The following is a 13,733-nucleotide window of genomic DNA, read 5'->3' as shown; positions in this document are numbered from 1 at the left end:
CGCCGCCGGGCTCAGCAGGAGCGCCCCCGGAGAGCAGGATGGAGGTAAGAGCAGCGTAGGAACCCAGACGGGCCAAAGACCTCAAAGAAGCCCCTCGGGGGAGGGGATAGAGTGCAGATCCCAAAGGGGTCTGGAGGTGGGATCGCAGTTCCTGCAAAAAAGAGCGGATGAGGGGGCCCTGTTAGTCTGGCGGGCGAGAGTCTGGCTCCAAAACGCGCTGCCTCTGCTCTAGCCAGGGCAGCGCCTCCTGCTGGCAGCGCCGTCCTGCCGGCCGACAGGCGGACCCCCGGACCGACGGGTGCCACCACCTGGAGGGCGTGTGCGACCGCGACCGCGGGGCGAGCGAGCCCAGGGGGCGCTGCAGCCGGCCGGGAGGAGCCGCCTCGCCTCGCCTCGCTCTCCGCCTGTGTGAGCTGAGTCCCGTGGCCCCGGAACCCGGGAGAGAGGAGAGACGCCCCAGGTGCCCAGCATCCCCGCTGGATTGTTGCCAGTTGGATCCCATAGGAGCCACTGGGTCTGGGCCTAGGACGGGTAGATGGACGGAGCTTCCCCGGAACCCAGAGGGAGCGCTGGACGCTGGGGCTAGCGAGCCGTACACAAGCATTCTTCCTTTCCGATCTTTTCCTCTGCTGAGGACAGGTCGAAGTCGTCTCTGGGACCGCGGCGCCTTTCCTTCCCAGCGCACCGAGTAGGTGTCGGGAGGGAGCGGAACCTTCCGCCTAAAGCTCCGGAGTGCGGGCAGCCCTTCGGCTACTCCTGCCCTTCCGCCTGCGGCGTTGGGAGCTCCGGAGTCCCTACCTTTTCTGGGGAGAGCGTTAAGGAACAGAAGGTGGTGTGGGGGGCGGTCAGGGAAGAAAGGCGAGATATGTGGACGGACGGACAGTGGCAGGCCCCCAGATAAACAGAGAACAGGGATCGTAGGGGAGGTTAGAGACGGAAATGAAGAAAGCTGGGCTGAAAAGCGACAGGGGAGGGAGAGAGTGACAGAGGCGGCGAGAAAGGAAGAGAGAGGGAGGAAGAGAGGAAGAGAGGGAGCGAGGGAGGGAGGAGGGAGGAGGGAAGGAGGGAGGGAGGAGGGAGGGGGAAGGAGTGAGGGAGGAGGGAAGGGGGAGGGGGGAGGGAGCCCGAAGAGAGGGAAGGGAGCGCCGTGGGAGCCGGGCGTGGGGCGAGGCCAGGCGTGCAGGCGGGAGCCAGTGTGCAGAGCAGCTGCCTGGTCCTGCTCCCGCCTCGGAGCCCCTGGCCCGGGGGAAGGGGAGAGGCCGCCAGCCCGGTCTATGTCTTTTTCTGACTCCAGTGCAACCTTCCTGCTGAATGAGGTAAACGCGAGGGCCCCCTCCCCAGTGGGTGGGAGGAGAGCCCACTCCCAGCCAGGAGAGGGCTGGCATTTGGGGGAAGACTGCAGTGATGGGGAGGGAGGCGGAGTAGGTGAGGCTAAGGGTAAAGGTGGCAGGTAGGAAAGGAGGGAGCGCCAGTGCTGGCAGCCTCTAAGCACTGGGATGGGATGGAATGGGATGACATGGGATGGCATGGGATGGCATGGGGGGGGGGGCCGCTGGGAAACTGTGTGGGGGCCAGAAAGGGGTCTAGATGTGAGGACTGAGGGGAGGACTCTGCAAAGCTCCCCTGGTGCTCCTCCCTGCATTCCCTGGGAGCAGCCCAGCAGCTAGAATGCTAGAGGCTTTGGCTTTCTCCAGATCTTAAATACTACTGGGGAGGACTTCCTAGAGGTCCTAGCTCCTGCCTCAGTTTCTCTCTTCAACACTCCACGACTGAGATCCACCCAGTTTCCTGGTGCACTTATAGGAGAAGCTATAATGTATTCTGGAGATTCCCAAGAATTCCAACTCCCAAACCTGGTTATTCAGGCTTCACCCCAGCCCCAACCCCATGTCCTGCTTCCATGCTTTGGGTATCTGCCAGCTGCTGGTCTAATGACGCTCTCCTAGAAAGTGGAAGGCAGGAGGAATCTTGTCCATGAATCCCCACCCCCACCCCAACCCCCAGCTCTCCTTATGCTCAGCCAGGGGAAAGAAAATGGATTAGGGACCACATGGATAGTGACAGGCACATGTCTTGTTATAGGACAGGAAGCACTAGGCTGGCATGAGAACTAGAGCAGGCAGGTGTGGGTGAGGTGAGAAATGGAAGAGGGCAGTGAGTAGCAACTCAGACAGAAGGGAACCAGGGAGAGCCTCTGAAGCTCCTGCAGGACCCAGGAGATGGCCCAGGTATGAGGATCTTGAATACATCTCCTGGGGGCGGTTGGCATGGCAATTCATGCTTCATGAACAGACTTCAGACATCACTGTCCCAGATGGGGATGAAGACAAGGTGTGTAAGACAGGAGTGAGGTTGATAGCAGACCAACTGTTACCTACAGTCCCCCGGATATTCCGGTGGTGGGTAGAGTCCCAAAAGGAGAGGCAAGGAGAGTAAATTCAGGGATGGAGAGAGAAGCAGATGCCCCAGTAGCTGTCGTCTTCATTAGAATCATCTCCCAGGAGAGAGCACCTTAAGGTCTTATTGTGTCACATTTAATGCCCCCTTTCTGCCCCTCTGGAAGGACAGAAGAGACAGAGAATAAAAGAGGATATGAGAAATACTGAGGAACTGGGGGAGGGCACAAAGTGAGAAGACAGTGTCTGGGAACTTCTGATACAGAAGAATCCAACATATAACCAAGCCCCAAATAGTGCTGGACTCTGGAGAGGGAACTGTGAAAGTACACTGCCTCCCCCAATAGTGGGCCATTCGGGCTCCAAAAAGTTGTTCGCCAAATCCCTGCGGGAGGTAGATGTTAGGCAGGGCTGGACTGCACCATTCACAGGGTGGTGAGAGACTAAAGGCAGACCAAGACAGTCTTAAGATGAGACCCCCTTCTCTTTTTCTTGTTAAGGGAACACGAACAAGTGACATAAGTGGGAAGCCAGTTGGTTTGGGTGGTCTTCCTCTCTCTCCCAGGCAGTGTTTCCTACCACAGATCTCACCCAACCCTGTTAGAGTTTTGGTTTTCTAAGCCCTCTGTAGCCCAGGAAGAAAAGGGATGAGCAAATTTCAGATCCACCCTCCTGGGTGTGAGACTCTGGGAGGGGAGAAGGACCCAGCAGCTCTCCAAGAGCACCCCTCTGTCTATCTCACATTCCCCACCCCCGCCACCCGCCCCAATCTCTGGGAGGGGGTGGACAGGGGAGGAAAGGGTAGGGAGGCAATCAAAATTCAAAGGAATAATTTTGCTCTGGAGTTCAAATGGGTGGATCTTTGAGGAAGTTTCCTCAAGATACGGGCTGCTGCTCGGGTCTCTAACCTCAAATCTCAGTGCCTCTTTGAAGCAGATAACTGGAAGAGTGGTACTTGCGGCTCCAACCCACACACTGGCCGCCCGGACCACCCTCATCCTTTTGCTAAGAAGGGTATCTGGCCTTAGACTAGTGACTCGGAGGAGACTTGCTCTCCCCGCCAACCCCAGCGTGGTCAGGCTCCCTCCTTCGGTCCCAGCCACAACCATCCCCTACCTCCACTCTCGGGCTTCTTTCCCTCCTCCCCTTAGGTTCGCCTAAAGCAGCCCCTCCCTACGCCAGTTCCCACGATGCCTTGGCACTGCCTGGCACAGTCCTTGGCAAGGAAGTGAGGAAGGGAACCCCCATCCTGGCCAGACTAGGATGAAATCTGCCAGCGCAACAGGTGTAGTAGGGTGGCCGGGCCCCAATCCGCCCGGGTTGGGCACCCACGGAGGCCCTTTGCTGCGAGAGTCCCAGCACTAAAGGGGCCAAGCGCCTGGCGTGGGGGGGGGGGGGGGGGGCGGAGAGCGCTGGGGAGGCGGGGGACAGGGGCTGCTTTTCGGCATTTGGCCGGGGGTCGCTAAACCCCCTCCGCAGAGTCTCCCGGGCCGCCAGGGCGCAGACACGCCGCCCTCTCACCTGCCGCCCGCCCCCGCCCCGCCTCCTCTGTCTCTCCGGTCTCCCACTTCCCTGCCTCCCCTCTTCCTCTCTCGGCCTCGGCCCCCACTCCGTCTCTCTCTCGGGCCTCCCCAGAACCCGCGCCCGCTGCGCGCTCCGCGGGGTCTCGGCTCCGCGGCGGTCTCCGCCCCGCCCCTCCCCCGCGCCAGCCCTTTGTTTCCCGGCGGAGCATTTCCTGGGTTGCCGAGCGTCTCGGTCTCCGCGTCCCTCCTCGGCCCGCCTCCTCCACGCCGGGATCCGCCCCGCCCGCAGTCTCTCCACCCCTTCCTCCCCGCCGCCCCTCTGCCCCGTAGGTGCTCGGGGACCCACCTTCTACCCCGCTGGCGTCGGCCACCCTCTGGCGGCCGGGCCTCGGGCTCCCCCGGTGGCAGGCCCCCCCCGCCGCCACCCCCTCGCCTGCTCCCGGGGAGGGGGGTCAGGTGGGCGGGCGCTATTGTTGTAGGAGCCGGCGCCAGATTTCCTCAGCCGCGCTCGGGGTGGGACCGGCAGGGTTTTGGGGGGGTGGGGTGGGGGGAGCGGTGATTTGAGCTCGGAGCAGCTGGTCTTCGCGGCTCGCTCCCTCCTTCGCGCTCTCGTTCTCCGCCGCCGCCCGCAGGGCTGCGGGGCTCGGCGGCATCTCCCGGGCGCGGCCCGCTGTCATCGCCCCTGCCTCCGGGCCGCCCCTGCCTCCGGGCCGCTCCCGCCCCCGGCGCCGCTCGCTTCCCCCCAACCCGGACTCCCCCATGTATGACGACTCCTACGTGCCCGGGTTTGAGGACTCGGAGGCGGTGAGTGCCCACGGGGAGGGTGGGGGCGGGGGAGTGGGGGTGACAGCCCCTGTCCCTCGGACCCTTCCCCCAGTTCAGGACTTTAAGGAACGCCTCTGTGGCGGGGCAGGGCATGTCGTGGGGGGGTGGGGGGGGGGTGGCGCTCCAGCAAAGTGGAGCGATGGATGTTCATGCCAGAGGCTTCCCGGTGCCCCCGTCCTAGAGCAGGGCGCATCCGGTGTGTGCCGAGAGGGGCTCGGGTGGGGGGAGGCTCAGAGCAGGTGGCTCCACAGCCCAGGACAGAAGGGTGGAGGGAGGCGGGGCTGGAGGCCTCGGGCAACGTCTGGAGTTCCCAAGGGAGGATTTCTGGGATCTGAACACAGCAGACACAGGAGATGGGGGGCTCTTACAGAGGGGGACAATCCAGCCCTCCTGTGCCTTAGTAAAGGACAGATTACGCAGCCTGGAGAAGAGCAGAGAATCCCATACCAGCCCCTTCAGACAGAAGGATCATAAAACTTGAGGACCTCCATTATCACCTTCCGCTGGCCATCCCCAGGCACTGCCTTCCCTCCTCACCCCTCAGCCCAGCTTCTCTCCCCGGCTGGACACTGGGTGCCCAGCACATGGGTGGGCCGGCTGACTGTGTCCCAGCCATCCCACTCCTCCTGCTGAGGCATCCCCAAGCAGGGGGCATCCTGAGCACCTGCTCAGCAGGGAGGCCGGGAGGTGAAGCCAGGAGCCCAGGGTCTGGGGATGGAGAGGAAGCTCTTTGCTCAGAGAACCAGGCAACTGATAAATATTTAATTCTCCTCTTTGCTTTTATCTCCTGACCCACTGAGACAAATCAGCTCATTAGGCAGTGATTCCCGGAGCTCAAGAGAGCAGGGAGAGTGCCTGGAAAGATGGGGCAAGGATGGGCAGCAGTGTCTCAGTCCCTTCTCTCCAGCATCCTACAAGAAGGCCTCCTTATGAAAGCAGCTGGATGGCTTGAGAGGGGTCCCTGATCTGATATGGAGGGTAGAGCGCTGCAGGGTTGAAAGGGGAGTGTTGGCGTCTTCTCCCCTCTCCAGCTGTCATGTCCAGGATAGATGAGTTCTGGGGCTCAGGAAAGGCACTTATCTATCAGTCCTTTTCTGGGACTGGGCCCCTGCTGGGCCCAATTCCCCACTGGGCCTCTGGGGCTAATTACATTGCAACTAGAGCAGATGATTTTCAAGGCTCTGGTGAACACCTCTTCCTGACAGTTGAAGGGACAGCTGGCCACGGCCCAGGGTGCCAAGGTGAGCTGGAGAATGAACCTCCCTCTGTGGGGCTGGAGGGCCCTAGAAGGTTCTTCTCATCCCTGGTTGAGAAGGCTAGGACTGTTACAAGGTAAAGCCTGACTTAGGGATGGTGTTTGGGGCAGCCTGCTAACCCGTTGCTGGCTCCCCACCCCTCTCTGGTTCCTGAATTTCCCTCCCCCACTTTCCTTTCTCTTGCCTGGCTCCTTGCTCTCCCTGAGGCCCCCTCTGAAGCAGTAGGAGGGAAATCAGGCTCTAAATAAATCCAACGGCTCATCTCCCTCCTCTCCTTCCCCCGTGCCAGGCAAGAGTGGAGCTGCAGCCTGCCCACACACTCACCAGGCGAGGGGGGCATCACCAGGGCACAGTGCCAACTCCTGGCAGCTCCAAAGCACTGAGCCTCTGGCTGTTTTGGCATAACAGGGGGTGAGGGAGGCAAGACCCCAGGGTCTGCCTGGTGGGGCAGCCCTGGCCTCCCTGAGTCATGGGTGAGCTCTGAGGACCGGGAAAGACGGAGAGGGGATTGCATTCTGAGCATGACTCATAGAACATTAGGGAGAGACCCTGTCATTCCCGTCTTAGGGTCAGGTAACCCAGGTGCCCCAGGCAGGAACACAACAATGACTCAGTTAGGCTGAGAGCCTGGAGAACAGAGCATAAGGGTCAGACTCCTCTCTCATCTAGGAAGCATCTGGCATGTACTTACCAATGCAAGTGGTCATCCTGCCTCACTTGCCCCCTCGCCGGCTGGCCCCTGTTCACTTCAGACAGCTATTCCCCACAGAGGCATCTCCTGTGCCCCAGGCCCCTGGGATGAGATCCCCTACTCAGCTGATAGAGCTAAGGTTCTTCCCGGGGCTCAGCTGCTCTTTATCCTGCTGCCAAGCCGGCCTTATTTAGTTCTCAAGGGAGATGGGGAACGTGCTCTATAAAATGGAGGCCCTTCCCTCCTCGGGCTGTCTTCATGCCTTGGGTCTAGCACGGACGTCGTCGTTAGCTTCCACACTAGGACCTGGGCTGCCTGCAGGCTGACGAGCCCTCTTGCCCACGGTGAGGCTGGGCAAGGTGTGTGAGTTTGTCTTCCCCAACCAGAATCAGGCCTCCGCTGCCTTCTGTGGTGCTCATGCACAGTGGGTCTGAAGGAATGTTCCTCAGCCTGAGAACTACTACACATGCACACACGTGTACATTCCCACACGGTCCTTTATCTAGGCTCCTGCCTTATCTCTGCCCCCTGGACCTCAGAACTGATGCAAGTATCACTTCAGGCCTCTGCTCATAAAGAGGGGAAACTGAAGCAGGAAACAAAAGACTCCCTTTTCCCTAGACTGAGGGGGAAACCAAGACATTCTGACTTCTTCCCTCCTGCCGGGAGGTCCAGCTTCCCGTGTTCAGTTATGCATCACCCTCATGGCCTTGAAGGTGAGCTCTGCCACCCTTCTAAGGCCCCTCATTGCCCAGAGGCCCTTCCTCTGAGCAGGACTCAGACACCCTCCCTCTATCCCCAGGGTTGCTCCTGGCTGGGTTGCTGGCACCAGCACCGCCTTCCTCCAGGGCTGATATCCCCCTGGGCAAGGGGTGGAGAGATGTAGGCCAGGTGGTAGGCGTGGCCAGGCCTCACCTGAGCTCAAGGAGGTAGCTTTATGTTTCCTCCTCAGTCTGTCTTGTGTGCTGCCCACACCTGGCCAGTTGTCCCAGCAGGTATGAGAGGAAAGAAAGGGGGGGTAGGGAGAGCAGGGAGGGAGTAACTGCTGGGAGTTGGGAGCCCTGCGTCCTCCCCTTCACCCTGGGTGAGAGATGGGATCTAAGGGGGTGGGCAGCTATATCCTGACACTTAGGACCAGTGCCATGCCAACCAGTGTCTCTTGACTGTTCCTGGCTATACTCCTGCCAGGCATTTTAAGGAAATAATTTCCAGGCTGCTTTGCAGGCTGATATGAACAAGAGGGTTGAGGCTTCTGGATTCCAAAGATTCCGAATCATCCCCAGTATGTCATCTTCAGTACATCTCACTTCCCTCTGCCTCACAGGACATGGTCAAGGGAAGAAAAGGGAGGAAGGAGGGAAATGAAGACTCTATTCAAGGCTGCAATATTAATAGGTTTGGGAGGAAGAGCCCAGATCTCAGCACATATGGGTTGGACTGGCTTTCCTGCAGCCCCAGAGGCACTGGTGCCTTTCCTGGGGAAACAGAAGGGACTGACGGGGCCAGCCACCCCCATGGAGCTGGAGAGGCTGAGGTTAATAGGGTTCGGAGGTGCCTCTCTAGTGCCCAGAACTCCTGAGCCCACAGGTCACAGCCTCTCCCTACACCAGGGTTCAGCCGACTCCTATACCAGCCGCCCATCTCTGGACTCAGACGTCTCCCTGGAGGAGGACCGGGAGAGTGCCCGGCGTGAAGTGGAGAGCCAGGCTCAGCAGCAGCTTGAAAGGGCCAAGGTATCCTCTTGCTGGCTGGGGACACAGTGGGCCAGGGTGGGTGGAAACTGGTGCCAGGTCCTAAGTCTCGAGGGGTCAATGGGCAGGATGTGCGAATGAGTATGTGTGTGGTTGGGTGGACGGATGGGCCCTGAACCTGGAAGGGGTGCTCTGAGGTTCCCCTCATTTGCGCCAACGGTTGCATTCCCCAGCACAAACCTGTAGCATTTGCTGTGAGGACCAATGTCAGCTACTGTGGCGTACTGGATGAGGAGTGTCCAGTCCAGGGCTCTGGAGTCAACTTTGAGGCCAAAGACTTTCTGCACATTAAAGAGGTGACTGACCCCCTCCCGACAAAAGCCACTTGGTTTCTCTGCTCTTACCCAAGTTCCCAGGCATGTTGCTTCAGTCCTCTTTAATTAACAAGTCCCGAAACTCCAAAACTCATCCTTAACACACCCCTGTACATACACACACCCCTCATACCGGAGACCTAGTCCTCAGGGTCTCTGTCCTCCTGAGACCTGGGCCTCAGCTCCAATCTGTACAAGTGAGCAGTTAGCTTAGTTGCCTCTGAGGCTCCTTGTGACCAGTGTGAGGCCTCACACTGAAATCTTGGGGGTCTCAGACATGGCTGCCCTCCCCACTGGCACCTTCTTCTGACCCCGTCCCCTTGCACTGCCTGGCTCAGACCAGCTCTCCCAACCCTTTTCGTTGAAGCGCCAGCGCTGAGGCCTGGACCGCCTCCTCTCACCACCCCTTCCGCCCCACCCCGCTCCTAGAAATACAGCAATGACTGGTGGATCGGGCGGCTAGTGAAAGAGGGCGGAGACATCGCCTTCATCCCCAGCCCCCAGCGCCTCGAGAGCATCCGGCTCAAGCAGGAGCAGAAGGCCAGGTGAGAGCAGGACTAAGACTCAGCAAATACCTCCCCACGTGTGCTCTTTACCCACGGTCCACATCATCACACAGGCATGCATACCCCGCCCCCGCAATATGCAGTGTGCACACTCAGACCTAACGTGTACATTCACAACACACAGGTACAAATGCACACATATCGAAGCCACACACAAAGGCTCCTGTCACATGCTCATGTCTCACTAGCAGAAACATAAGGAGATGTGCAACTATTGAGTTCTGTGTAGAGCATACACACACAGACTCTCACTGACCTCCCTCTCTGCTCTCAGGAGATCTGGGAACCCATCCAGCCTCAGTGACATTGGCAGCCGACGCTCCCCTCCTCCGTCTCTAGGTAGCCTCCCCTCCACCCACCTGTCTTGGGTAGGTGGGCCACTCAGACACAGGGGGAAGGGAGATTCTCCCAGTGAAACGTGTGGGAAGGGGTGGAGCTGGGAGAAGCCCAGGGTTTCCCCTGGGGACGGGAACACTGTGCCCTCAGGGTCTTTCCCCCTTCACCAACTTTAATCTTTTATTTCCTTTTCCAAAAAGCCAAGCAGAAGCAAAAGCAGGTGAGTCAAGGAAGGGACTGGGGCTTGGGGGTGCTCATGGTGTCTGGCTGTGGGGACAGGTTTCTGGGCAGTCATTGTTGAAGGGGCAAGAAAACACGGGGCGGGCCCAGAATGTCTGCATCTGCCCCACCCTACTCAGGCGAAGGGCAGGCCCCATGGCCATGACTTTGCATGACCACAGGTCAATTCTGCAGGCGGAACATATTCCTCCGTATGATGTGGTACCCTCCATGCGGCCTGTGGTGCTGGTGGGACCCTCTCTGAAAGGTTATGAGGTGAGAGGTCCCTGACCCCAGAGTTGCCTCTACCAAACTTGCCACAGGAACAGTGGGAGGGGATGTTCCCCACTGCCCATCCGTCAAGGTCTGTGTGTGGTGGGGGTGAGCTCCATGTCCGTACCTGGGGATGCTGCCCATCTCCAAGAAGGCTCCCAGTCAATTCCATGCCTTTCCCCTCACCCCCCCCCCCCCCCCCCCGCCCAACCCAGGTCACAGACATGATGCAGAAGGCGCTCTTCGACTTCCTCAAACATAGGTTTGATGGCAGGTAAGCTGCTCTGGCCTGGGGAGGCATGAGAACCAAGGAGAAGTCCTTGCTTGCCTCCTTCCAGATGCTGTAGCCAGGTCTCTAAAGTGAAAGTTGGTAGGATCTGGGTAGGGAGGGGCCTAGGCTTGAAATTTAGAGGTGGGCTGTGCTTCTACCTGCCCACCCCAGGATCTCCATCACCCGAGTCACCGCAGACCTCTCACTGGCAAAGCGATCCGTGCTCAACAATCCTGGCAAGAGGACCATCATTGAGCGCTCCTCTGCCCGCTCCAGCATTGGTGAGAAGTCCCCAGTCCTGCTTCTCTACCCACTCATGCATTAGTGAAAACCTTCCTCATACCTTTCTCTTCCCTGACAACTTGCATTCCTGCCCAACCCCTTCTCCACCTTCCCCAGGATTGGCAAGAACCCACCCCAGTCTCAATTCCCTGTGCCTCTGCCTGCCCAGGCCTTGATGAACATCCTCTCCCTCCACCATTCCTTCCCATCCACCATTTGGGAGACCCCAAAGCCCTGTTGGAGTCAGATGGGGGTGGAGCCACCGGTGAGCATTGCGGCTCCCCCGACCCGTCCCTCCCTTCCTAGCTGAAGTACAGAGTGAGATTGAGCGCATATTCGAGCTGGCCAAATCCCTGCAGCTAGTAGTGTTGGATGCCGACACCATCAACCACCCGGCACAGCTGGCCAAGACCTCACTGGCCCCCATCATCGTCTTTGTCAAAGTGTCCTCCCCGAAGGTAAGTCAGCCGTGGTGATGGAGGAGGCCTCCAGGGCTGCCCTCTTAGAATGCAGTACAGCTCTGCTTGGTCCCTGCCCAAAGGCTCCTCAGTCCCCTTTTCTGGCTGCTGCTTAACACCGCTGAGTCCTCCTCGCCTGCTCCTCCTGCCATGAGTCAGGAACATGCCCGGTGCTTTCTGGGCCCAGCTCTGCCCTTTCCCCTCAGGTTCTCCAGCGTCTCATCCGCTCCCGAGGGAAGTCGCAGATGAAGCACCTGACTGTACAGATGATGGCATACGATAAGCTGGTTCAGTGCCCACCCGTAAGTGGCTGGGGCACCACTCCTGTGCCCACTCTTGCTTTTCCAGGGCGGGCGTGGGGTGACAGAGATGGAACATTTCCCCTTTCTCTTCCTTCCAGGAGTCGTTTGATGTGATTCTGGATGAAAACCAGCTGGAAGATGCCTGTGAGCACCTGGCTGAGTACCTGGAGGTTTACTGGAGGGCGACCCACCACCCAGCTCCCGGCCCTGGGCTTCTGGGCCCTCCCAGTGCCATCCCCGGACTTCAGGTAACTATCTCCAAGGGCACTGATGCTCAGGCTGAGCTAGCCAAAGCAATGCCCCCTCCCCACCCAGAGGATCATTCCTGACCTCCAGTTTGAAGGCCAGAGGATCAGATTGCAGAGCAAGGGTTGTGTGGGTGAGGCACTCCCTGATGAGGGAAGAAAGCAATGAGACAGGTAATCAGAGGCCACTTTTCCTAGGATTCCAAAGAAACACACTCTCCAAACTCTTCTAGCCTGTCTTGAAGGCAGAGCCTGGATTTGGCAGGAGTCAAAAGCTCCAGTTTTCCTTGTCTGAAGTGGAAGAATAGTCCAGTGTGCTGCTCCTTCTGCATTATTTCCTGTACCCAGTGACCGAGAGTTGAGGGCAGGAATCCTCACGCTGCCAGAGTGGGTAGGGAGGCCAAGGCAAGGTCCACATGGCTTCACTTAAGAGCTGCCATCTTGCCCCCAGAACCAGCAGCTGCTCGGGGAGCGTGGCGAGGAGCACTCGCCCCTGGAGCGGGACAGCCTGATGCCCTCAGATGAGGCCAGCGAGAGCTCCCGCCAGGCCTGGACGGGGTCTTCACAGCGCAGCTCCCGCCACCTGGAGGAGGACTATGCAGATGCCTATCACGACCTGTACCAGCCTCACCGCCAACACACCTCGGGGCTGCCTAGTGCGAACGGGCACGACCCCCAAGACCGCCTCCTGGCCCAGGACTCGGAGCACAACCACAATGACCGGAACTGGCAGCGCAACCGGCCCTGGCCCAAGGATAGCTACTGACACAGCCTCCTGCCACCCTGCCCCGGCAGGCACGGGCACAAGCTGGCTGGGGCCCCTGCTCCAGGCGGGTCGGTGTTAGACTGGCATGAGGCTGGCACTAGGCTCAGCCCCCGAACCCCCCTGCCCAGCCCCAGCTCCAGGCCTGCCTGCAGTACCGAGGTTCTGGGGGAAGAGCAGGGGGCCCCTCACCTCCTGGGCACGGTGACCACCCCCCCACCCAGGCTCCCATTCCAGGAAATAGCTGTGTGTGCTGCCCCCTGGCACCTTCCTCTCCTCCTGCACAAGAAACTGCCCCACTGGGCAGTGCCCTCAGGCCAGGACCCCCTTAGCAGGGGCCTTCCCACCAGACTCAGGGAAGGAATGCACTCAGAGTGACGAGAGGGTGGGGCGTGGGCAGCATGGCATGAGGAAGGAACAAGGTCCCTGAGCAGGTGCAGTCCTGTCCTAACCCGAGGGACTCAGGGGTTGTGCTTTGGGGTCTGAGGGCCTCTCCTCACCTCACTGCCACACATGAGACATGAGGCAATCGAAGCCCAGCAGGGTGGCACTCCTGCCATCAGCTGGGGTGGGGCATCCACACAAAGGCTGGAGCACGGACAGCTGGGCTAGGGCCAGCTGAAGCTCCAGAAGGGAAGGGCTCTCCTCACCTGCCAGGAAGCATCTTAACATCTGAAGGGACCAGGGACTAGGAACATGGTGGACTGGGGGCTGGGGAAAGGAGGGCGAGTGAAGCAGAGAACATACAGACGGCTTGCTTCGGGGGCCTCCTTGCCCCACTCATTCTTTTGCTCTTGCATTCTATCTTTTCTGTTCTTGGCCTTCATGCCTCCCACGCCCATGGGGTATGGGCCTCAGACTTTATTCCCTGATCCATAGCTGCTGCTCGTTAAGTTAGGATTAGAGGGGGAGAGATAGGACCCAGCGGACAGCCCCCAGAGGTCCTGTCAGCCTGGCTACCCTTGTCTTACGAGGCTCTAGTGTGTGACCTACCTACAGAGCATGCTCCACAAGACCCTGCCCCACCTCACTGTCATCACTAATAAACACCATGCGCAGACCCTCGGGCTCCTGTTCTGTCTGCTGGCTCAGGTAGCCGAGGTCCTCACTGCATGGCCCAAGTCTGGAGGAGCTGAAGACGTATCCTCGATGTGCTCTCTCAAAAAAGACCCACTGAGTTGGAAGGGAAAAGGACAGAGCTGGGGGAGGCACTAGACTCCCAGGCACCCCTTCACCCACCCGCTCATGCCCAGGCCCTGGAG

The 13,733-nt window shown here is 59.4% G+C and overlaps 1 protein-coding gene across 3 annotated transcripts; it reads left to right on the top strand.

Annotated features, from left to right (window-relative positions):
- The first annotated feature begins 21 nt into the window (after positions 1 to 21).
- CACNB3 (calcium voltage-gated channel auxiliary subunit beta 3) lies at positions 22 to 13,532 on the top strand. 3 transcript variants are annotated; one of them, XM_070454490.1, is made up of 13 exons: positions 22 to 44; positions 8,302 to 8,424; positions 8,616 to 8,738; positions 9,186 to 9,301; positions 9,597 to 9,661; positions 9,859 to 9,878; positions 10,073 to 10,153; positions 10,366 to 10,424; positions 10,593 to 10,702; positions 11,010 to 11,161; positions 11,368 to 11,463; positions 11,562 to 11,711; positions 12,160 to 13,532. In XM_070454490.1, exons 1-13 carry the CDS (start codon positions 39 to 41, stop codon positions 12,472 to 12,474), a joined length of 1,416 nt encoding a protein of 471 aa, XP_070310591.1. In that variant the 5' UTR covers positions 22 to 38; the 3' UTR covers positions 12,475 to 13,532. The 3 variants fall into 3 exon arrangements, with proteins under 3 accessions (XP_070310591.1, XP_020742610.1, XP_020742609.1); XM_020886951.2 differs by lacking the exon at positions 22 to 44 and adding an exon at positions 1,165 to 1,316; XM_020886950.2 differs by lacking the exon at positions 22 to 44 and adding an exon at positions 3,835 to 4,723.
- Positions 13,533 to 13,733: the final 201 nt, after the last annotated feature.

This window comes from Odocoileus virginianus, chromosome 24 (genome assembly GCF_023699985.2).
Source record: "Odocoileus virginianus isolate 20LAN1187 ecotype Illinois chromosome 24, Ovbor_1.2, whole genome shotgun sequence".
In the NCBI taxonomy this organism is placed as follows: Eukaryota; Metazoa; Chordata; class Mammalia; order Artiodactyla; family Cervidae; genus Odocoileus; species Odocoileus virginianus.
Note: the sequence above shows the minus strand (reverse complement) of the source record. Positions and strands in the feature narration are given on the sequence as shown.